General features: G+C 37.1%; 3 protein-coding genes across 3 annotated transcripts; 1 reads left to right on the top strand and 2 right to left on the bottom strand.

The window, feature by feature from the left end:
• Positions 1-3,264: 3,264 nt before the first annotated feature.
• Positions 3,265-3,808, bottom strand: LOC138907209 (uncharacterized). Its single transcript, XM_070197584.1, has 2 exons — positions 3,752-3,808; positions 3,265-3,675 (listed from the first exon to the last, which is right to left on the bottom strand). The coding sequence occupies exons 1-2, from the start codon at positions 3,806-3,808 to the stop codon at positions 3,265-3,267; spliced, it is 468 nt and encodes a 155-aa protein (XP_070053685.1).
• Positions 3,809-10,259: 6,451 nt separating this feature from the next.
• On the top strand, positions 10,260-13,418 carry LOC104093900 (uncharacterized). Its single transcript, XM_009599730.4, has 7 exons — positions 10,260-10,501; positions 10,651-10,722; positions 11,638-11,711; positions 12,171-12,330; positions 12,817-12,897; positions 13,019-13,114; positions 13,232-13,418. The coding sequence occupies exons 1-7, from the start codon at positions 10,346-10,348 to the stop codon at positions 13,262-13,264; spliced, it is 672 nt and encodes a 223-aa protein (XP_009598025.1). The 5' UTR covers positions 10,260-10,345; the 3' UTR covers positions 13,265-13,418.
• Positions 13,419-13,565: 147 nt separating this feature from the next.
• On the bottom strand, positions 13,566-24,623 carry LOC104093899 (DNA mismatch repair protein MSH6). The gene is made up of 21 exons (XM_009599729.4): positions 23,560-24,623; positions 22,865-22,958; positions 22,629-22,731; positions 22,492-22,545; positions 22,285-22,359; positions 21,926-21,994; positions 21,729-21,812; positions 21,445-21,636; positions 19,654-20,204; positions 19,451-19,580; positions 18,605-18,696; positions 18,334-18,512; positions 18,061-18,263; positions 17,889-17,990; positions 17,078-17,240; positions 15,780-16,069; positions 15,571-15,708; positions 15,014-15,093; positions 14,787-14,886; positions 14,416-14,545; positions 13,566-14,196 (listed from the first exon to the last, which is right to left on the bottom strand). The coding sequence occupies exons 1-21, from the start codon at positions 24,410-24,412 to the stop codon at positions 13,958-13,960; spliced, it is 3,921 nt and encodes a 1,306-aa protein (XP_009598024.1). The 5' UTR covers positions 24,413-24,623; the 3' UTR covers positions 13,566-13,957.
• Between the last annotated feature and the right edge of the window lie 376 nt (positions 24,624-24,999).

The following is a 24,999-nucleotide window of genomic DNA, read 5'->3' as shown; positions in this document are numbered from 1 at the left end:
TCGGGAATCTTAACCCTCTTTACGAACGGCGCCTCAAACGCAAAAGGGTCCGGTCTTGGCATCGTACGAAAGTCACCAACAGGTAAAATAATTAGGCAATTTATTAAGACTGTGAAATTTACTAACAATGAGGCCATGATTATATGCCTTGAATTAGAAAAAAGCTTGGGGGTAAAGGTGATCGATGCCATGTGCGACTCACTCCTTGTGGTAAACCAAGTTAATGGGACATTCGAGGTTAGGGAAGAACGAATGCAGAGATACTTGGACAAGTTACAGGTAACATTACATCGGTTAAAAGAATGGACTTTGCAACATTTACCTCGAAATCAAAACAACGAAGCTGATACCCTCGCTAACTTAGGATCGTCGGTCGAAGACAACGAGATCAACTCGGGAAAAATTGTATAGCTTATAAGATCAGTAATGGAACAAGGCCACGCCGAGATCAACTCAACGAGCCTAACTTAGGACTAGAGGAATAACTGCATGGAATATCTCAAGATCTGAAAATTGCCCTCGGACCCAAAATAATCGAGGGCACTACGAACGAAGGCAACTCGATTTTTCTTGGCCGGGGATGGAACCTTAGTCAGAAGAATGTTCGATTGCCCGATCGCGATATGTTTGGGACCGGGAGACATCGAATACGTTTTGAGGGAAATCCACGAAGGTACCTGTGGAAATCATTCAGGCGCCGAATCATTGGTTAAAAAAATAATCAGCCACTACGAGTTCGTTCGAAAATACGATGGATGCCAAAGGCATGCTCTGATGATTCATCGAGCAGGAGAGCCGCTACATTCGGTCTTGTCACCATGGTCGTTCATGAAATGTAGGATGGACATCGTTGGCCCCCTTCCACGGGCACCCGGTAAGGCTCAATTTATTTTATTTATGACTGACTATTTTTCTAAATGGGTGGAAGCACAGGCATATGAAAAGGTCAGAGAAAAAAAGTCATCGATTTTATCAGGGACCACATCATATGTCCATTTGGAAAACATGCCGAGATTGTGTGCGACAACGGGAAACAGTTTATTGGCAGCAACGTAAGCAAGTTTCTCGAAGACCATAAGATCAAAAGAATCTTATCCAATCCTTACCGCCCTAGTAGGAACGGACAAGCAGAATCCACCAATAAAATCATAATCCAAAACGTCAGAAAGAGGTTGATAGACGCCAAAGGAAAATGGAAGGAAATGCTATCTGAGGTCTTATGGGCGTACCGTACAACCTCGAAGTCCAGTACCAGGGCCACTCCGTTTTTATTAGTTTATGGCACCGAAGCATTAATACCGGTCGAGGTCGAAGAACCAAGCATCAGATTCCGATATGCAACAAAGGAATCGAACGATGATGCTATGAGTACAGGCCTGGAGCTATTAGATGAAAGGTGTGAAGCCGCCCTTGTCCATCTGGCCGCCCAAAAACAACGGATCGAAAGATATTACAATCGAAGGGACAACCTTTGACACTTCAATAAAAGGGACTTGGTGCTAAGAAAAGTTACACTGAGCACCCGAAACCCAAACGAAGGGAAATTAGGACCAAATTGGGAAGGACCATACCAAATTATCGAGATCACTGGAAAAGGGTCCTACAAGCTCGGAACAATCAACGGCGAGCAATTACCGAACAACTGGAATATAACTTATTTAAAGCGATATTACTGCTAAGGTACGACCCCGATTCTTTCTTTTATTTTTACATTTCAAACTAACACTAGTAGGTGACCAACAAGGGATGATACGAGATCCTAGGTCTGAAAGCACGCGCTGCACTCTTTTTTTTCCTTGAACCGACTTTGTCCCAAATGGGTTTTTCGGCAAGGTTTTTAATGAGGCAACAAGTAAATCGTGATAACTTAGAATTGAAGGCCGGCCACGAACCGGTGACAATAATCACAACAACATTCGAGGCCACTCTTCATTAAGCCCCGAACACTGGGGGGAAATACCAAATACCCTCGGATATCAACTCTAACAAGAAAAGAAACTTCGTGATTAAAGGGCCTCAATCAATAGGATTTATTGTAATGGCCAAACGGTCAAATGAACCGTGCCCACACAGAACGCTCGAGCCCTGGCACAAAACATGTATACATGTACAACTATTATGCACAAGAATATAAAAGAAGATTCTTTCTTGCGCATAAACATCTTGTCCTTTAAAATATTTCTTACATCTTTCAAGAAGCTAAAGCTATCGAACCCAAGGGCCACCTTAATCCAAGTTAACAAAACCCGAGGGCACAAAACTTATTTGGCAATGCCAAATTTAAAGTCTAAGGCCATTCCGGGTTAACAAAATCCGAGGGCATGAAGCTTATTTGGCATTGTCCGAATTAAAAGGCTGAGGTCGTTTCAAGTTAATAACACTCGAGGGCATGAAGCTTATTTGGCATTGGCCGAATAAAAAGGCTAAGGCCGTTCCGAGTTAATAACACTCGAGGGTATGAAACTTATTTGGCATTGCCCGAACTAAAAATGCTACGACCATATTAACACGACTCGGATACGTCCGAGACTCGTAACAAAAACAAGGCATTCAAAAAATTCTTATAACCGGTTCTAAAGACTACCCTCGACAAGCTATAAACCTAAATTATTTTGGGGAAAAGTTTTCAGTAACACCGAATCCCTACAATGCCTTAACACAAAGTAACGTTAAAGGCAAAGTTTGTTCGAACCTTCGAACATAACCTAATTATTTCATGCTAAGGCATTTTCGACCTTTGCAAAGACAGATAAAAAAGCAAAGGAAAAATTCAAAAGTGATGAAAGGGAAAAGTGTTTTTTACAAAGAGCTGAATAGCCCCTATACATATTTTTTACAAAGGCCGAACGACCTCAACAAAAAGATGGCATAATCTTCATTGGGGGCCACGTCGTCGCCTATGGGGTCTTCGCCACCATCAGACTCACCCGATCCCTCAGAATCTTCTTCGGGATAAGCCAGCTTCCAGGCCTTGGCTTCGTATATCTTGGCACTCTCAATTTCAGCTAATATGTCTAAATTCTGAGCATGGACTCCCCCAAGGGCCTCCCTTCGGGATTGCCACCTCGCATGGTTCACCATGTTTCTCACTTGTTCCTTAATAGCCTCAACATCAGCCTTGAACTGGGACACTTTATCATCGGCCTCGGTCTTGGCCATGACGACCTCTAACTTGGCCGCCTCAAGCTTCTTGGCCAGGTTCTCTTGACCAGAAACATGCGATTTCAACTGAGATTGGAGTCCCTCAATCGTATTGACCTGCACCTAGTGTTTCTCCTTTATAGACCGAAGCTGAACCTCAGTCGAAGCTAACTGCGCCCGGGCGATCTCTTTTTTCGAGGCCAGGCGGTCCATATTTTTCTTCCATTCTTTGGCCTCAGCTTTCACAGTGTCCACCTCCACCTGGAGCTGCCCGATCTGGTCAAGTCTCTTTTGAACCTGTGGGTTCGGGTTGTTAGCCAATGTTTCTGAATTATCATCACTAAGTTCGAATATTCGTCTTACTTGCTCGACCAGATCAGCATGCTCCTTCCGAGCCGCTTCTAACTCGGCCTGAAGCTTCTCACTAACAAGCTTGTAAGTATCTTTCTTCTCAGCAAGCTCCCGAGTCTCGGCCTCGTGATGCTTAAACTTCTCCCGATATCGGAGAGAGTCCTCGTGATGAAGCACCAAGGCCTGCAAGCACAAAGGAAAGTGTTACGATTATTTATGATTAAATCTAAGTACATAATGAAGGGACATTCGAAATTACCCGATTCAGCGCCTGTTGAGCTTCGTCGAACAGGTAGGGCACTTCCACCTCATTCATTCTAGCTTGATCCTCTTACTGGCAATCCCCACCGGGGTAGAGAGAACCCGGGCGTCCTCCGAAATGGACATAAAAATTGCTCGTCTACGAGTAGGATCAACACTCGGAGCTGGAAACTGATTCACTAATTTTAGGCTTGAAGAAGACCCGCCAGCTCCCGGGGAAGGTATCTTCTTTGGTACCGGTAAGTCGCCCAGCCTCGTGACATCCTCCGAAGCAGTAGAATCTAGGCCATCAAAGAAATTATGGAAAGAATCGGCTGTTCCTTGGGCCCCTTCGCTGAGGTTACCTTTCAACGTTTGAGCCTCATTTGTCATAGAATCGGTAAACGAAGGCGACCCAAAGAGATCGATCACCCCAAGCGCCTCCTTAGGCACATTATCTTGTAACTGAGAAGTACCGGTCACAGTCTTTTTTTCGACCTCCCTGACTTGGGGAAAAATAGTCTCGACCCTCATTGGTTCGGGGACTTCAGCCACTGCTTCTTCTACGACCTCCATGGCTTGAGGTAGTTCGGAACCGCTTCTCACGCGGGCCACCAATTCAGAATCTTCTTCTTGTTTTTCGGACTCATCCCTCAACCGATGGAGCGAGTCCGATGAAAGTTCTTGGGCACGGCATTCTTAGGTTTGCGCCCCAGTCGCTTCCTCGGTCTCTTCTTTCAGGGCTCGAGGAACTCAGAGCTTTTCTTATTTTCTTCTCTTTATCATGCTTTGGAGCAGGAGGATCGGCGTATATGTCGTCGTCAGCTGTTGGAGGCCTCATTTCGACATATTTTAGTAAACCTATAAAAAGAAAGTAAAATTATTCAAAGATCGAAGATGTGAAAGTAAGATCAAATATAACTTAGAGAAAAAATTCTCACCATGGTTACGGGCCTCCCATCGGCCCTTAGAGACCTCACACCATAAGCGCTCGAAATAAGGTCTATGTGTCACAATGCCCTCGACCCACTCCTTGAGTCGAGGAACAACATCCGCATCTGGGCAACAGATGCATCATCACACAACATTGATGATAAGGGAGGGAAAAGAAAATCAATAAAAGAAATCTTGAAGGCAAAGTTATACTTACGTTTCATGTTCCATTTATTAGGGAATGGCATATCCGCAGCCGGGATTAAGTCCAAGGTCCTCACTCGAACGAATCGGCCCAACCAGCCCCGGTCCCGATCCTCGTCTATGCTTGAGAATAAGCCCTTAGTGGCTCGAAGTGCGAGCTTGATTAATCCCCCTCGGTAAAGTCGAGGGCTATACAAGCGCATGAGGTGGTCGATGGTAAATGGACACCCCTCGAGCTTGCTCACAAAGAAACGAAGCAGAATAATAATCCTCCAAAATAAAGGATGGATCTGCCCAAGCGTCACTTCATACCTTTTGCAAAAGGCTATGATAACTGGATCTAAAGGACCCAGTGTGAAAGGGTAAGTGTAAATACTTTAAAAAAAACCTCCACGTAGGTGGTGATCGATTCTTCGGGGGTAGGGACCACTACAGTTTATCTTCCCAATTGCAGTCCGCTTTGACCTTATCGAGGATGCTGGCAGTAATAGTACATATATACCTCGAGACCGGCTCGCACCGACCCGGTACCAAGGGGGTTTTCTCGATCTTGAAGTCGGCCCTAATTGGGCACCCCGAAGGGACATACGACCTTAGAAGGGTTCCGGTGTTGGTTCCTCAGTAGCAGCAGGCAAAACATTTTCAGATGTTTTCGAGGAAGAAGGGGTTTATTTTCTAGGAACAAATTTTGAAGTCTTTGCCATTTATTCCAAATAGAGGAAAGAAGAAGATGTTGGTAAAGGAGGAGTAGGTGTAACTAGCAGGTAACTTATGTAGAAATTTCAAAGAACTAATAAGGAAGGAAGTTCTTAAGCTTAAAGACAGAAAACCAAAAGATGAGGATGATGAAGTTCTCTTAAAACCCAAGAGCAAGAGTTGGAATGGAAAAGGTTCTAATGAATGGATTGAATGGTATTTAAAGTTTTTCAAAACGGCGGTTCACATCCCAAGATGACCGATCATTAACTGACACATATTTAATGCCTTGAAGACTGGACCGGCGGGACGTTCAATTACCTTTTGTCGCTTACGTCATGATTGATCGAAGTAAGAATCGAGAGCTCATATCATTTCTCGTCACCGAGTCTCCGAAAAATGAGGGGACTATCTGTGTACGGGTAAAATCGAGCTCGGTGTTCGATCGAGCTTGTGCAACGGAGGGCCAAGGTCGGAACATCTGTAATTGGGTAAAAATCGAAGTCCGAGGTTCGATCTGACATCCAACATGGTCAGACAAGGGCAGAATATAATATTCGAGATCGAACCCAAAGCATCATCAAAACTAGCCATCGAGATTAACAAATTCTCCCTCGAGTTAACCAAAGGCATAACCGGTCCCGTTTCTAGGGGTCTCGGAAAAAGCTTTGCCGACTCATCCGACAAGGGTCCGTAATTCTCGCCATTAACCAATCATTATGGCAGAAATCACTGAACGACTCAAAAAGGGAACCAACGGTCAGCAAATCAAGGACTTTTGCCTTTAATAGAACAATAAAATAATACTACCTTAATAGGTAGATCTCCCCTAATATATAAAGGGGACTTGACAATTCATTAGGAACATTGTAACATACATTCATAAGCAATACATTTTTCAAGCTCTTACTCTTTGATATCTTTCTGTCAATAAAAGTATATTCAACTCAAGGGTGTCTAACATTCTAAAATTGAAATCATCCAATTCTCGTGGTTTGCAGTTATTTTATCGCTATTTATTTTAATTGCAATCTAATTTATCCCTTTGTATCAAGTTAATCCATATGTCCTTATAACCACTAACAAATTCAATTGTTATCCAATTTTGAGGGTAAACAGAAGGAAATGTCATCCCGCTCCAATATCACTAATCTGAAAGCCAACTATATATATATATATACGAAAAAGTCAATGAATTCAACTATCTATATATATATATATATATATATATAAAAAATAATTTTGACCTAGTATATATAGTGTAATTTTACGACGAAGGAGGTTTATCTCCTTTTGGCTCCGCCCATGCCCGAACTGTGTAAGTATTGAGTCCAGAAATACAATTTAAGTAGTAGTTAAGAAGTCATAATTCGCGAGTTTGAATCACAATAACCTCTTGACCATTCTTTCTCATCGAATATTTTCTATTCGCTTAGTGTAGGCGAAACTGTTTGTCTTTTCCTAGTTTCTCATGTTTATGCATTTACAGATAAAAAATAAGCAAACTTCAAAGACTCTCTTAAATAACCTGGAATTGAGATACATTAAGAACTAGTTCTATTGGCCAATTTTGACTTGGTAATTTCGAAAGATGTATAAAGAAATATATGAAAAGATGTATATATATATATATATATATATATATATATATATATATATATATATATATATATATGTGCATGAGTATGTATAAAGTATTTACAAGTACATTATATATACTATCAATTAATTTATATAACATAAATTCTTTGTGAATTTCATCAGTCATTATTAATGAGTTACTGTATGTAGAATTGTTGCTTTCACAACCACCCCTGCGTCGCCCAAAAGTTTTAAAATTCACCTAGGACGTGGATACCATATTTGTGAAATTAAAATAGAAATCTTCATAGGCCAATAATTTTCTAATTATCACAATATAGTGCCGACCACTCTGTCACAGACTATAGCTTAGCTTTTCCCCAAATTTGCAAGAGCCCGTTCTCACAAGTCACAACAATGTCCCTTAATAAAACCAATAGGGTGACTTAGTCAATAGTGCTTTCTTTAGCTCCTAGTGTCAAATTATACCATCCAAATATAATATGCCAAATTGCATTTAATTTAAAAGCTATATTTTATTAACTTCCTTTTCCTCATTTCCTTCTGTTTGCCACTTTTTCTGATGTTTCCATTTGTATTTGTAGGGACCCTCCATACAAGCCAGTGGACATTAGAGATTAGAGAGACGTGATAAGAACGAGAAGAAGATAAGCATACATGTCAGCAATCAACATTCTCCTATCAAAAATAAATATCCCCCCCATAGCTTACAAATGTGTTGTTTTAGAAAAACTCTACAAAGAAGAAATCACAAATAGAATGTAATTTTATGACTTCAATAAATGGTCAATACCTCATGTGAGTAATAATATTACGAATATACATATATCTAGCATTCATAGGCAATATCAAAGATTTAATTTGAACTTGATGGATCAACATTATAAGTTCTGAATTTATTATATTTTTAAAAATTTATGATTTAAATCTTATATTTGTTAAAATGTCTATAATTCTCATATATATAATTATATATTTGTGTATTCAATGTCAAAAATATTGAGTTGAGCTATGTCGAACTCATATACATGTTCCACTTGTCTTTGCTTGCATTCATGATTTGGTGTAAATATCAAGTGCGGCGAGTTAGTATTTTCGGTTAAAAAGTTCCCTATCTTTTATTGTTGTATGGATAGATCTTTTCTTCTTCCTTATTAACTAGTACACTCCCTCCGGTCCATAATAAGTAATCTTTTAGCCTTTGCACACCTCTTAAGAAAATACGAACTCTTATAAAAAATATATTCACTAAATTACCCTTAATTAAGTGTTACCTTGACATATTGGGATATTTAAATAAAGGCAAATTTTAAAAAAATAAAAATAATTTTTTTTTAATTATGTAAAAAGATACTTATTTTGGATCAAAATAAAAAGACTAAAAGATCATTTATTATGGACCGGAAGAGTACCATTTAAAAAATTAATTTAAAACCACAAAATTAAGAGATCATCAAGACAACATGGGCCGTCAAAATGGTCCCTACAGAATCATTTCTTCTTTTTTCTTCGGTGGGAGCGCGTTGCAAATTTTTTGGATAATTTACGAATAGGTCCCACAAGTTTTTAAAATTGTTGGCAGCCGAACAACTTATAGCCGTTCATCAAACAATCAGACACCTCATATTCAAACTATTGGAAGAGAGAGCTTCACAAATTCAAAAATGGAATACAGGTAGACTATTAAACTACAAATTAATTAAGAATTCTTTGGGACTCTAGTTTCTAGATAATGTATAATTAGTTGCCTTTAATTAAATAACAACGGGAAAAAAAACCTTGAATATTCCATCATATACCCTCCACCTTTTTAGTTAATTACAAACTTAGCTCATTTTCGTATGTTAGTTACACACTTAGGTGGCCACGTACAAATACCAGAATCGTAGGACCCTACTTGACCTTTTATTTTTTTAATTCAAGCAAACGACTAGAAATTAAGTTTTATCCACTAATATATTGTAAAAATATTTGCTGAAAACTAGTTAATTATACGTAAGTATTTACTCTGAATAAGGATTGATAACCTAACAAAAAAAGCAAGTAACGTATAGTAATCCGACAAATTACTTTGAGCATTTAAAATTTACTTACAACATTAGTGAATAGACTTAATTCATTGAACAATACTAGTATTAAACAAATTAGCAAACTTTAGCTTGTTGTAAATTTATAACAAAAGAGAAGAATTTGTCGGAGCTCGGAGACAAACATATATGTTGCACCTCATCCCTTACTTATTATAAAAAAATTGCCACTTTTTTTTTTTTGGTGTGTATATTTTCTTCTGCTCCTTTTATTAAAAGAGAAGTTTCGTTTCTCTCTTATAGGAAGGAGTAAGGGAGAAGTAGGGTTGGTAAGTTAGTTTGTGGCAAAGATATAATGGTTAAAGTGGGTAAACTAACTTTATTTTTCTCCTTCTTAAGCTAAACACGAATGATCGCTTATCAATATATATAATAATTCCTAATTAGTTACTCATCGAAGTAATTTTGTATTGAAATAGATATAGATTCACGAATTTAAATCAGTAAATATAAGATATTTTTCATATATATATATATATATATATATAATTTAATTAAACGTCAGTATAATGTTGCATTTACTACTAACCTTGCATGTTTGTCTATGCACTAAAATGAAAGCTAAGTTCAGGCATCTCGAATTATGCCCTAACAAGAAATTAAATAAATTCATAAACATTAAAAGAACAAAATTATTGCTATCCCTTAACATTATTTGAGAGTTAAATAATACTATGTGTATAATTTATAGCTGAACCACCCAAATAGTTATATTTGGAGCATAATAGGCAAAAATAAAATATACTAAGAGTCTGCATGCATGTTGTATAGTTTTGGATAATTGCTTAATCATAGAGGTGGAAAATGGAAAAAGATGGTTAGCTTTGTATATAATTTTCTTTTATTTTCGAAGATCCTTAAAGATTTAATTTAAATTCTTTAAGCGCGTATTGATTATGTACAACTTGTACCTATGTGGTAGATTCATTTGAAAATTCTGAATAAGGGCAATCTTGGAATTTCACCCTCTATCTTCTTGGTATATTTATACTCTCTGAGACTCCAAGAAAACAGAGAAAGAAGGAAAGAACAAAAATATCAAAGAATAAAAGAAGAAGAAGAAAGTTGCAGAGTAATTAATTCAACAGATTATGAAAAGCAAAAACCAGATGGGAGAAGTGATAATATATGTAGATGATTATAAATTCATCTCTGCTTCAACATATTTATGTAGAATTTGCCACGAAGAAGAATTTGAAAGCTGTAAAAATTTGGAAGCTCCTTGTGCATGTTCTGGAACTGTCAAGGTAATTACTGATTATTAATTTTTATCATTTAAATTTTCTTTTGGTAACTAAATTTCTAATTGAGCTGGTTTGATCCTCTTATTTTTAATTTTTTTTTTAAAAATCTTTTGGTGATCACATATTGAATTTGGACTTTTTGTTTTTTTCAGTTTGCGCACAGGGATTGTATTCAAAGATGGTGCAATGAAAAGGGAAATATAATCTGCGAAATTTGTTTACAGGTTCGAATTTCGATTCTTCTTTTTTGATAATTCCAATTCCAAGAAATGAAATTAACATAAGTGACTCTTGTTGGGTTCTCTTTTTGTTTTGTGGGGAAATTTATATTTCCGTACAGAACACATATTCTGTTCTTGTCATCTAAAACTATTTTTTCAGGTTTAAGACAAAAATTTGCTTCCTCTGTTTTTTCTTCTACTGAAATGTTAAGTGTTTTTGTATGAGGTCAAAACATTTACATTGGTGTTCAATTCAGACAAAAATACATAAAAATTTTCAAAATAAAAATAACATTTAATAAAATCATGTGGGAAGTAGTATACGTTCGTAAGTATTAATCCAAAATATTTAAAGCAAATTTGGAAAAATCGCAATTAAATTTGACCCTCTAAATAATACTAGTATTAAGTTTTACGTAAAATAGGACATGGAGGAAGCACATATTTTTGGGAAATAAAGGGCAGAGATAAAATATAATTAACATATGACAGAAATCAGAACACGCTTTCTTTCGATAATATAAAGAATGAAAATGTCACCATCGTCTATGCTTATCTACTTCTTGACTGGTTGCTTATACTTTGACGTTCAGTTTAAGCTACGCAATTTTCTGTTACTATCTCTTTTTTCCATTTGTTTTAACTATTTGGATTGTTCATCTATTAATTTTAAAGAGGTTAACTTTTATAGAGTGATAATATACAATGATTTTTTCACCTTGGATAATTATAAACTTTTTTCAATAATAAGTCAAACTAATTACCTCGAAAAAAATAAGACAGTAAGATTGTAATATATAAGTGACGTCCATTTTTAGATATCTTCTTCTTTTAGAGTTGCTGACCAAATTAAAAGTTTCTTTTATGTACTCTGTATCCGAATAATCTATAAAGTTGATGACATTTTTAACGTTGCAGAAATTTGAACCTGGATACACGGCTCCACCTCCTAAGAAAGTCCACTCAGTTGATAATACAGCTGGGACAATTAGGTATATATTCGACCAATTTTCCTCCTGGAATTAAATTTATGTTTACAAAAGAAAGAAAGAAAGAAGAATAGTTGGCACGCTATAATTTTAGACTAGCCTTTATTGTATATTTAATTTAATATTGCTATTGTCTCCTTCATTGTACTTGATAGATAGTTAATACATTCCTAAAGAAACTGCCAGGGATGTCTAATAAATATTAGTAACTCCGACACTGGATATAACAAATTAATAAGCAGTTTCGCCATGAGGGGCAATATTTAATTACCATTACTAACGCACTTGTTAGTTAATGGATCTAATTAAGTTATTTGCTCTGACTATTTAAATATATACTTTTTATGCTATTAATATAGTTTTACTTGTAATAGCATGTAAGATTAGGCCTAATTGTGTAAATATTTTATGTTATCGGTACATAGAACTTAAACTATACGAACATTGTTTGCATGTACTTAGAGGAAGTGCAGAAGCAGATATAGAAAATGGAAGGGAAAGAGTGGTTGTTTTGGAGTCAGATTCAGAAGAAGAAAGACAAATGCTGGCGAGGAGTCAATATTCTGAATGCTCACAAGCAGCAGATAGAAGTGCCTCTTGTTGTCGAACTGTTGCTCTCATTGTAAGCACTTGAATTTTTTTTCCTTTTTTAATCAACAATGCTTGAGTTTTGTGTAATTGTTTTTGCCTTTTATATAAGTAGTTAACAACGAAATAGAGAACGTCCAACTCAACAATAATTAATGGTCAAGATGAGAAATTAAAACTTGTAATTATACTGACTATTTGAATTGTGACATCTTAACCATTTAAATTGTCTCTTTGGAAACGTAATAACCAAACATAGTTAACAGCCCAAAAACACATGTGCTTCAATGCTGCTTCATATTTTATTATGGAAACCAACATTTAAGTTACTATTAATTAACTTTCTTCTTGTGATTTGCTCCCAAAGACATGAACCGAAGCATTATGCACTAGTTCGTGATCCTGCGTGGACATTAATTAACTTCATTATCTCATTAATTGATTATTAATATGGTATTTATTAATATCCATAGATTTTTCATTTTTGCTTTAACATTGTGGTATTAATTTAATTTTGCAGTTCACAATTCTGCTTATGATGAGACATTTGTTAGAGGTGCTCAATGGAGGACCAAGAAACTATCCCTTTACACTTCCTACAGTAAGTGTACCAACTTATCTGATTGTGATGTATATAATAAAAAGATAATTTGGTACCAATTTAACTGTCTTAACAACTAATAAATAGTTCTTACCAACCTTATTTGTCATTTTACTTGCAGCTGCTTATTATAAAATCCACTGGAATACTCTTGCCTATGTACATTATAGTCCTGTTGATCACAAGAATTCAGATTATCATTAGACAGCAGTATCTGGTAATCTCATTTCTTTATTTTTAGTCAACTCAATCCAATTTCAAGTCCAATCATTTTCTAACATGTTCGTTAGCTCCATAAATACAATCTAAATATTTTGTTTGTTTCTTTATTCAGGATACAGAAGACAGGTTATCCAACTCTGACTAACACAACTAATACGAGAGTCCTCCCTAATTGTTTATTCTTTTCATTAACAGTGTAATTTGTATTTTCTAAGCATCACCCTGATGCTTTATCTAATTGGTTTTTCCCATACACGTGGAGAGCAATGAAAGTTTCACAATAGATTCCTTGGCAGTTAGATTGATTATTAATACAATTCCATTGCTTCTTATGAATAACTACTACAACTTACGCTATTAGCTTGCACACAGACAAATGCTAAATGGAAATACTTATATATTTAGCTAGGCCAACGACGTTAGCCAAACTCCTCTTGCGATCCAAGTCAAACGGAAGAGAAACCAACCTTGTTAAAACGGTTAGATATTGCCAACAAACTAGGTTGTTTTGATGTTTCACTATAGGAAATTACAAACTGGATGGAGACAACCTTTCCCCTCCACACCCCTATGCCAACTACTGCCTTTGACCATGTGAAGTCTGCTACCTAAATATCCATGTGGGAAAAATTTGGCATAGTATAGAGAAAAAAACTGGCTTAGTAACATCTTTTCTTTTGTAAAACTCTAATAGCAACCTTAATCAAGGAGGAAACATTGCCATAGCATGTTTCTATACAAAATTGGCAACGGAAAATAGTTGCAACAGAGTGGTCCAGAACACTAGGGAATAAGAATGCCCATACAGGATTAGAAGCTGTACATTAAGATTTCTTTTTCAATTTTGTTCAAGGAGTATTCTTGCTCTCCTTTGCAATCCATTCAACTCAGAAAGAACCACACCTTCATTGTCTTCACATTTCTCAGTAATAACGAAATTCATCAAATTCTGCACAAGTGCTGCTGCCTTTCTTGTCAAATTCCCATACGAGTTCTCTTCAAATTGCTTATTGTGGCCATTAATTTCAAACTCTTCAGATTTAGCAGCAGCTCTCTGAAGCACACCATCAGGAAGTCCTGAAAAGAGAGTTCTGAGATTAAAGAGTGTGGTTCAACAAGCTAAAAGTGAAAATAAAATCGAGGCCTAAGTTCACAAACTAAGGTTGCAAACCAACCCGAAATGTTCTCATTGGATGAAAAAAGAGATATCGAGTCCCCTAAACCTTTATGAGGTGGAACGGAAAAGATACATAAAGCAAGAGTTCATGGTGCAGTAGAAAAACTTATACGACATACCAGCCAGCCGTGCCACATTGACACCATAACTTTTAGGACATGCACCTGGTGTCAACCTGTATAGGAAAGTAACTTCCGCAAGACCTCCGGACCCTTTCCCAACTTGGCATGCCATATGGCACAGTGACACCTGCACAACCAAAGAACATAAAATTCCATGTGATCTACTGAGCATCTGATTTTAACAGGTTAATAGTCAAAATCAAAACAAGCTAATGAGTATCAACCAAAAGGCATCCGCTTATTAACTGTCTGATTTTATTATTCTGCTAGCTATTGCATCAAAATGTTCAGGCCAAATGCTTGATCTTTAAAGCAATGCATATAAAATACGACAATTAAAAGGGAAGTGAAAGATTGGAAGACAGTACTCTGGAATCTTTCTGATAGTCAATAGATAATCGATGATAGTGGGTAGAAAACATTCCTCGGCATTGCACCTTGTGGACAAAGTGTTCGAGAACTGATTCACTGCCAACAGAACCAGAAACATAACATAATGATCTTTAGTGAAAATGTTTGAGCAAATAAGGGAAAGAAAATAAAATCTACAATGTAACAAATAATCAATAATGTTTTTTGTATAATTGGCACATACGCTATTGCTTGTCCATCGGAAGTTGATGTACCGCGACCAAGTTCATCGAGTGCGACGAGTGAATTACGGCTCGCCAAAGACTACAATCATTGATAATTAGTCCAAACAAACAAATGTTCAGATTACTAAATGGAGACGAGTGCGAAATTAATATCAATAACCCAATAATGATCTCCCAATTTAGCTCTTAATAATGACCATGTCTAAGGCCATCTTAGCAGACACCATAATACAAGTCAATTATTTATTTATTTATTTATTTATTTATTTGTTTACATAATTCTCTCCCCTTCACTCTCAATTAAATAGTATTATATCTAAAACAACTGAATGGTAGTCAAGCAATGAATTGATAACAGCCTTTTAGTTGAAATTAATATCAACCCCATTTTGCTCTTAATAATGACTATGTCTAAGCAGGTACAATATATTAGCATGTATTTGTTTACATAATTCTCTATCCCTCCCACTCTCAGCCAGATGGTATATATCTAACAAAATCAGATGGTAGTCAAGCAATAAATTGATAACAGCCTTTAGAAACAATAAAATCTCACCAGCATTGAAGCAGTTTCCAAGAGTTCTGTCAAGAATGTACTCTGGCCTGCCATAATATGATCTTTGGCCCCCATTCTTACAAATATACGATCAACGGGTGATAAGTCAAAGGATGATGCTGGTACATCAGCTCCTATCTAAAAAGCATCAAAATCTTTTAGCCATCGATTGATGAGGAAACACTAATTTTCTACTGGATGTAACTCACCTGGGCCAAAATTACAGCCATGCAAACTTGGCGCAAAAGAGTGGATTTCCCTCCCATGTTAGGACCAGTAAGAAGGATAAAGCTTGCATTTGGAGGACCGCCAAGGGAAACATTGTTGGAAACAAAGGTTCCCTTATCTAGAGAATCACTTTTAAGAACAGGATGTCCTAAATTTTCAGCATGAAGAACTGGCACATCATCTTCACTTGGCACTGACTTGATGTTTGGACGACATGTTGGTCCCTCATAGTAATCACTCGCAATTGATAAACTGATTAAAACATCCAATTCTGCAAGAGATAACAGCCACATTTCTTGTATTAAAGATCCTAATTGTGTATCATTAAGCTTCTTTTGTTTAAATACCTGATAATATAGCAGATGCTCTTGAATCAAAGTTCTACCAAGTATAGATTTAAACTTCACGAGCAAAAAGCTCTTTCTAAAGCAAGAGGTTATTAGTTATGTTCAACACAGTGCTATTTACCAGGACTTGGTTTGGAGTTTGGACATAGTGACTAACCTCCCAATTTTCCTCTAATTTGAATTCAAATGAGGATAATAACCAAGATATTTTTTAACTTGGAAAAAGTTGTTACAAATTAGGGAACCTCCCTCCTAGTTTGTTAAAATCACAGAGACCTTTCCACTTTTCTGGAATGTCGACGCCCTTGCGTTAACTGTTGCTTAAAAGAATCTTATGAAATTAAGAAAAGAGTAATCTATTTTTCTTCCCTTATCAAAAAAGAATCACCAGCTTTTTATCTTGCTTTTTACTTCAGAATACACTATTTATGGTTTCTTATATTTCCCCAACCTTTACTTCCCTTGTTTCTTTGCATACAGAGGAGAGAGACAAAAGCAAAGAGAGACTTCTTTTTGCCTTAATTAGAGATTTTTATGTTTCCAAATCCACTGTTCAGCTGGGGCAGAGCATTTTTTTTTGAGTGGGCAGACTGAATAAGCTGTCACCAGGAGGACAGAGCGGACAAAAGAATGATAAATAAGTTTTCCAGCTCCAAATTTTCTTAACGAAAGAATACAATCAAGTATGCATGAAAAGGAGCACAAGTAACTTCCATGGAACATCATGTCGCTGCCCAAAAGCATGCAAAGAAAACGGAGAACCTGGAAGTAATCTATTATTTTTCCACCACAAGTATGATTTTTTTCCCCAGAAGACTTGACTAGATTCACCATAGAGCACTAATGATATTACTGCTCCAAAATGAATAGAGGGGGAAAGAGAGACTTAGAGCAATATCTGATTCCATGTCCAAATTAAGGGTCAACAATACCTGCAGTGATACTAACTAATTCTCTCCACTTATTATGATGTTCACAGAACCGTCCTATCAACCTCTGCAAAATGCTTTTTAGCTTAGATTCCTTCTCTGAATCAGCTTGTGAGAGCTCTCCGATTAGTTTCTTTAAGACTGGATTCCAGTACCTGAAATAACCCTGCATGCCAGATATTTTATAGGGGAAAGTAGAAGATCAGTAGTGGCACGTGGCTGGAATTATTGCTTCTACGACCGATTAACAGCCAGTTCTTCTAAATACAAAGCAGGTGCACAGCTACTATTAACCAACAAACCAGGTAATTAAACTACAGTTACTGGGTGATGATATACTTGTTTAAATCTAGTACGAATTCCAATATACCACATGGTAAATTTCCTAGTATCGTTCCTTTGTTTCTAGAATCGCCACAGCTTTAAAAAGATTAAATGAATCTTCATGCTCCTCATCCAACCCAATACAGATAACCACATAAAAGGAAGGGAGAGAATCTGTCAAAGATTGTCTGAGTTTGCAATGAGGGCAATAAAACTCATAACAAACTAGAAACACTGCAATTAGCTGTTGTTAAGCTGCAGCATCAACTGCATGCATGCACAGCTCAATAGAATAATGAAACATGTGTTAAACAGTTTGATTAAAAGTAGCAATCTTCTAAATAACGGTTTTGAAACAATCATCTAGGTTGACTCAAGCATCTCATTAGCAATAGGTAAACTTTGACTTCACGTAGCAAGAAATCTCATGAACACAATTTACAACCCTTGGTATGTTTAGCACTGAAAATGTAGAAGTATGCCAACTAACCTTTTTCGATGACTGTAATTCATACTCCTTCGGAATGCTCCTGCACAAACATTCTGGTACTTCCAAAAGGTATGCATCTTTTCCTACAGTCACGTAATCTATCTGCAAAGTTCACAAATATAAGATTTGGTTCTGAATAACCTCCTATTGCACATTAAATCTATGTTCTTACTGATGAGTCTCCAAGCAGTTTCCTCTGTTCCTTCAAGTGCTTGGATAATTTAAGTTCAATCTCCTGCACTTGTTTACATGCAGCATCATACTCCTCATCAACCCCCTCATGAGGTATAATTCGGCCCGAGTTATTTGCTTCTACCCAATCAAAAGCATCCTTGAAATGCTTGAGAATTGAATCTACATCTGGAAGACCTTTACCTATAAATCCAATTAATCAATCAGATGCCACCAGAACATACAGCATGATTGAACAATACAATTTATATACCTGGTGTTAATAGATGACATAGTAGCTTTGAGTCTGTGTTTTCCAAGATCACCCCAAGTGAAGAGCATGCATGCACCATTGATTCACATCCACGTAAAGCAGACACAAACTCTTGCAGTTGTTTCTTTGCTGCATCCTCGTATAAAATCACTTTATTTGCATTTCTTCCATTTGCTTCACTGCATTTATGCAAATTAAAGAGAAACATACTTAAGAGGTGACTACCTCTAATGGAAAAAGAGTATTGAATCTGATAATTATCGATCTTTACCTGCTACCAAAGAGGCGTGCAAGCAACCGTTCCATATCAGGAAGCCTTGACAACTCTTTTCTAAACTCAAGAACAAAAGGTAGATTGAGCCCCTAGAAAAGCATTGAGCACATTATAGCATCTCATTTGTCATAGCAGCTCATTAAGAAGCTACCACAATATATGCAAGGGCAAAATAAAAAAGGAACAAGAAAGTTGAAAAGGCAAAAGGACAAGCAAATTCAGGTATAATTATAAATATGGTCCAGAACAAAAACATTCAGCAACAAGATTCTGCTAAAGCCACAATAAATCCAATAAACCAATTCTTTATAATATCATTCAGTCTGTATTTGAGTAGATCTAATGTATCAGTTTCACTTTGTGAAGATGGACGGAAGGGTCCAGCACCAAGCAATTGCTTACTGCAAATGAAGGCTCCAAAAACCTTCCATCAGCAATCACAAGTAACAGGATAGATGCAATCATGCTGTCAGCAAACGAGTGAACATAATCACCTGTGAAATCGTCGAACAATGAATGCTTTCAACCTGGTCAGTCCAATTCTTGTGATGCCTTCTTCATTCGATATATCCAACCTTTAGACAGTACTTTACTTGATAGATGGATTAATAATTTTCACCCTACCCAGCCAAAAAGAGATAACAAAATGCCACAAGCAAAGGACCATAACCAAAGAGTGCAAAAGTTCACCATCACTAGTACAAACACAGAACTTGGGTCTTTTGCTTTTTGAAAGTTGTAAAGATGACTCCTACCACAGCCTTTTGCTAAACAATTATATAAAATTGTTACCTTTCTAAAAAGAGACAGTACAAACACAGAACCTTAGGACCCTGAATGTACCTTTAATCCGGCTACAGCATCCTGACGTTCTCTTATGGACTCTGGATGATATAAGGGTCTTGCAAGCCATGATCTGAGCATCCTTTTCCCAAATGCTGTGATACAATGGTTGATTTGAGCGTATAATGTCCTATATTAACGAACGAATCACCTCTAAGTTTGACGACAATATAATCAACTAAATGAAAGTAAGCTAGATATACCCTGAAGAATCTCCATTTCGACTGTTCTCAAATATCTCAAGATTCTCAAGCGCAGCTGCATCAAGAACCATATTAGGTTTTTGAGTACTGTCACAAAAACCAGAAAGGGGAAGCAGTTCAAATGTTGCAAATTTGAGCAGGGATTCGTCCAGAAAAGCTTGCTTCAAGTAGTATAGAGCTCCTCCAAGTGCTGAGAGTGCATAACTCCCATTCCCACCAAGATTTACAAGCTCACATAAAACATCTGGTAGAAGGTTCCTTTCACCATATTCCTCTGAGGTAGTGCTTTCATGTGATTCCATTTCATTTGGAGATGATGACAGCTGTGGACTGCTCATGTTCCTATAGATTGCCTTCACCTCACAAATGGTTCTCTCAGCATCCCAAAATTCAGAGACAGGAACCAACTCATTTACCAGAGGATTTCGTGTATGCCGCAGCAGTACTCTCTCAGTCTCAAGACTAAGCAATTTAGCTGGCTTTATTATTTCCACCGGTCTTAACTCAGAAAGCAGACAACACAAGGCACTACAATCTGAATCATCCTCAAACTGGCAAAGAAATACATCAAATTACTAACTTTTCATTTCAGTACAAAATGAAGATAAGCCAATATAGAGATGGAATACAGCACAGAGATGATGACAAGGTTCCTTCAGAAATTAAGAATTTTTAAATAAATACAAATTTAGAAGCTCTGCTATACCAAGTGTCATTCAGTCTACTGGCAACAGAATCCCAAGACAAGATTGATTCCAGACAGTAGACAAGCAGATAGAACAGGCTTATGGCACAGCTAATCATCTCGTGCATGCTACACTTGAATGTTCTTGCACTTACTTTCATAACCAAACAAAACAAGTTGTTTCCAAACAAACAGAGAATCACATTAAATTAATGAGTTGTCAACATAACAAATTCTTTTAGTAAAAGATCATTATTTTTTTATCCAGAAAACATGTTGAAGACTTGGGTAAAAATAGCTTAGAAGAGATCACTGATAAAGAAAATAAGAAGAAGGTGATGCTAGAAACCTAAATGAATGTGTGGTCGTAATGAGGTTATAAGGATGGCAGAACCAAAAATCAAAACAGATGGATATGCGTGTTAATGTACAAGATGAAAGAGTGAGGTCAATTAATGCAGAAACCAGATATCGAAAGGTGCCAAATTGGTTGGAATATCAACATCATCACTAGTGGAACTTAGACCTAAAGATGTAAAAGAAGCTCCTGTTTAGTAGCATTTCATGTTTCTGAAGATGTATTAGATACTGTTGTGCCGAGGGTCTATCGGAAACAGCTGCGTACACCTACCCTCCCCAGACCCCACTAGTGGGATTATAGTGGGTTGTTGTTGTTGTTGTTGAGCTGAATATGAGAAGAAATTGCTCAATTTTTGCAGATTTAATAAATACGTCATGAAATTTTCTTTGTGCTCTTACTTTCAATTATTCAAGAGACATGGTTTGAGCTTATAATTAACAATCGTTGACAATTGAATTTTGCAACCTATCGATATGATTGATTAGCCAGTTATATGCCCTTAGTCTGTGAAGAACACATCACTATATGGGAAGGCTGATGAAAACTAATTCAGGTATGTGAACATTCACATTAAGCTAATCAAATTGCATTCTGAGAGAGCATTTGTGAAAAACTATCACCCACAGAGAGCAACCTTGTAGAATCAGACCGATTGACAGCAAACACACTACACATGACTAGGAAAAGATGGCACAAAATTTTTTACCAAGAAAACTACAGAAATTCATAAGCTATTTCCCAGTACCTGTCCAATAATAACCTTGCTTGTGGTGATATCCACCATACAGACACCATAAGTACGCTTCCCTTGCAATACAGCGGTTTGAGAGCTTTCAGTCACTGCCATCATATATGAAGCATCAGGGTTTGCCGCGAGCATTTCTCCCTCAGTTAATGTTCCTTTAGTGACCACTGCACATATTTCACGTCTGACAACCTGGGATATATTATGATGTGTTAGCTGCAGAAAGAACTGAAGGAAGTAAAATTGTCATCACTGTGACTGCCCTTATGTAGCATAATGATGACCTTATCTTTAGATCCCTTCTCTCTTCGACGAGTCTCAAGCTGTTCAGGTGTCTCTGTTTGCTCAACCACAAGAACCCTATAACCCTGCCCCATCAAAGCAATTAAGAATAAGAACCCTGCCATGAAAGACCAGGCAGTCCAGCTAACATTTGAACCATAAAGCAAACGCTGAACATTGTGCAATTAGCAATTAGGACCTTTCGCGCCAACTTCTCTACATTCATTGAGAAGTTCTTTTCTGGAAATCCACAATGGGGTTGTTCTCCCTGGAGATACAAGGCAACAGTCAGCTCAGATGCTCAGGAACTGAAGAATGAAACCGAACCATCCTATTGCAAAGGAAAATAAGGTACTACCTTAAAACAGAAACATGCAATTTAATCACAAAGTGATAAAGAGTATAAAACACGCACTTTCTGAACAGAGAAAAGTAAAAGGTGATGTTGAGACCATTTTTTTCTCTTTTAGGCATATCTACACATGCTGACGACCAAATTGTTTTTTAATCTTTTCTTTTCTTTCATATTTCTATTTCTGGGGCATAGACTCAAGTTACCTTCATGTACTGCAAATGAAGTTCCTTGGTTCCAATATGTGCATCCATCTCATAAAGCTCATAGAACTTTCCCATCTGATTCACAAATCACAGGATAATTAAAAATCATCACATAAAGGGCAAACTGAAGAAGATGAAATGAGAAAGCTGCACAGCAACTTCATTGGCAAATAGATTGAGCCATCAATATGATGCCACCATCATTACCTTAAAAAACAGAACTTTATCCATGTGATTCGACTTGAACTCCCACCATTGTCTCTGAGCATCATTTACACCATTTAAGTACTCATTCTAATAGGGAAAAGAACTCCAAAGATATCAACCCAGGAGAATCCAATTACCTGACCACCAGTTAAACCTTTCAAAAAATTAGGAGGTAGGTAAAGAGTCTTTGGATCATAATTGGCATCTCCAAGGGATCTCCTATTAGCGTCCTTCCTATTTCTGTTTCGGCACACAAGGAAAATTCAGAAAACAGGCCACAACAAGCAAATGGTAAAACATCACCAATCTCCACATAGATCAAATAAAACAAAATAAATAGTGAACTGCAGCAAATATTGCAAGAATAACTTACTTCCCAAGGAAAGGAAATTTCTCTGCTTCACGTTGTCCAAATCTATCTACTGCACCACACAGCAGTACATTATCATTGTTGATTGGCCTGACACCTGCAAGGCAACAGAGCCAGCTCAATTTCATTCCATATTACATTTAAGCCTTAATTTTTTTCTTGCCAACCTTACCACCGAGGGAATAAATTTTAAATTAACACAGTAACAACTGCAAATCTAATGCTATTGCCGAATTAGGCAACCTCGGATAGCTTACTACAAGTCTACATTTTCAGTTTGGATCCAACCATCAAAATGTAGTCCAGATTTTTCCTTCTTTTTTTTCTACAAGTAGAAATCTTTCCTTCATTTCCGATCTTTCCTGTCAGGTCCTTGCTCCAACCATTTTACATTTCCCTTGCAGAAACGGCCATCTTTAGTAAGATCAGCAAACAGTTCTTTTTCCTCAATACAAATTCAAAGAGTCACAATAAGTCATACATACTCGGGGACAAATATATTCATGGTTTAATATGCTCATGTTATGGATAAGATATATACTCATAACAGGTCAACCGTCAAATACAAATTCAAAGAGCGAATACTTTTATGATAGTGATTATCATAGAACAATGTCACAACCGCCAAATATTCTGAAGCATTCAACAAATAAACAGAACTCAAGAGGAACACAAAAAATGCAGGTTCAATCACTTACAATCCTCATTGGTTTTAACAAGCTCTTTCCCATTTACTCCATTCACTGCATTGTCCACCTTGCTATTAGCACTCCTCTTATCTGCAACAGTCTTACTCTTCTTGCTCGAACTCGAACTTAACTTCACCCCTTCACCACTCTTCCGCTTCCTCGACACCACCACCTTATCCGCACTCGCTTTCCTGCTTCTCGATCCAGCAGCAGCATCTTCCTCAACCTCCAAGTCCATATCCTCATCAACATCCTCGTCTTCAGACACTTGTTTATCCGCATTTTTTCCCCAATCTTCATCCTCAGAATCATCCTCAACGCTCTCCAAATCCTCCAATTTCTCTTCCTCCTCCTCAGCTTCTTCCACCACCAAAGACTTCCGCAACCGTCTCAACTTTTTTGTGGGTGCCTCGACTACCCATTCGATCTTTTCTTCAGCTAAATCGATCATTTCCTCATCGTCATCATCATACTTAACCAAATGCTCGCCAGAAGCACTGTCGAAAGACTTTACACAGCCTTCGTACCAAGTTTTATCCAATGGCCAGTAAACCTTAACTCTTTTGCCCACTATCTCTTGCCCGTACGATGACTTAAGGTCAACGATGGCAGAAATAGGTGCAGTTATCTTCCGTTTCACCTGTAGAGGCAAAGGTGTCGTAGGACTGGCACAAGGACTGGTACTAGGACTAGATTTAAGTTTAGGTTTTGTATTAGGGTTAGGGTTAGATTTGATTGGAACTTTTTTAGGGACAAGAGGTGATGGGGAAGGAGAAGTCGCTTTAGAGAAGAAAGAAGTGATTTGGCTCTGTTGATTGACTAGCGGAGATCTGCCATTGCTGGAGCGGCGAGAAGAAGCCATTTGTGGCGACTGTAAATGGAGAAGAGAATGGTGGCCAGTGGCAAATAGAGTATATGTGGGAATGAATGAGAAGAATAAACTCTGTGGAAGCGGAGACGGTATATATAGTGGTCCTGGCAAATGGCGGGAAGAGTGAACGTTGAGTGGCGGGAAGCCTCCACTAAGCCCTTCTTCCTACTGATTCACTAGCGAGTGCAACTCTATATTCCGCTGCATATTTTTATTTTATTTTATTTATTTTTCTGATTCTGCTCCCCCACCTGCAATGTCACTATAGCAACAGTCTGTGAAAAAGTCACATATTAGGAGTTGTTTGGTAATGATTTGGAAGCGTTAATTACAGCATAAATTCCCGCATAACATACGACTCATACTAAAAAATACTCCTTCCGTCCAAGTTTACTTATTCACCGTATTAAAATAGAAAATCATTTTTACTTGTCCAGATTGAAAAATCAATAGGTAATTTACCATATTATACCTATTTTACCCTTCTTATTGAATACTCCTACTACTTATTTTCAATATATTTTCCAAACATATAATAAATAAGAGCCATATAGTAAATTATCATGTTATTTATTATT

Source organism: Nicotiana tomentosiformis, chromosome 1 (assembly GCF_000390325.3).
Source record: "Nicotiana tomentosiformis chromosome 1, ASM39032v3, whole genome shotgun sequence".
NCBI classification, from domain to species: Eukaryota; Viridiplantae; Streptophyta; class Magnoliopsida; order Solanales; family Solanaceae; genus Nicotiana; species Nicotiana tomentosiformis.
Note: the sequence above shows the minus strand (reverse complement) of the source record. Positions and strands in the feature narration are given on the sequence as shown.

Bases quoted from the DNA above. Each gene is read 5' to 3' on its own strand.
- LOC138907209 (XM_070197584.1), bottom strand. From the start codon at position 3,808: ATGAATGAGGTGGAAGTGCCCTACCTGTTCGACGAAGCTCAACAGGCG. The intron at 3,676-3,751 runs GTAATTTCGAAT...TTGTGCTTGCAG, and splicing joins CTCAACAGGCGCTGAATCGG to GCCTTGGTGCTTCATCACGA.
- LOC104093900 (XM_009599730.4), top strand. From the start codon at position 10,346: ATGAAAAGCAAAAACCAGATGGGAGAAGTGATAATATATGTAGATGAT. The intron at 10,723-11,637 runs GTTCGAATTTCG...TTAACGTTGCAG, and splicing joins TCTGCGAAATTTGTTTACAG to AAATTTGAACCTGGATACAC. The intron at 12,898-13,018 runs GTAAGTGTACCA...TTTTACTTGCAG, and splicing joins ATCCCTTTACACTTCCTACA to CTGCTTATTATAAAATCCAC.
- LOC104093899 (XM_009599729.4), bottom strand. From the start codon at position 24,412: ATGGCTTCTTCTCGCCGCTCCAGCAATGGCAGATCTCCGCTAGTCAAT. The intron at 22,546-22,628 runs GTAATTGGATTC...AATGATGCTCAG, and splicing joins AAGGTTTAACTGGTGGTCAG to AGACAATGGTGGGAGTTCAA. The intron at 21,637-21,728 runs GTCATCATTATG...AATATATCCCAG, and splicing joins AGAAGGGATCTAAAGATAAG to GTTGTCAGACGTGAAATATG.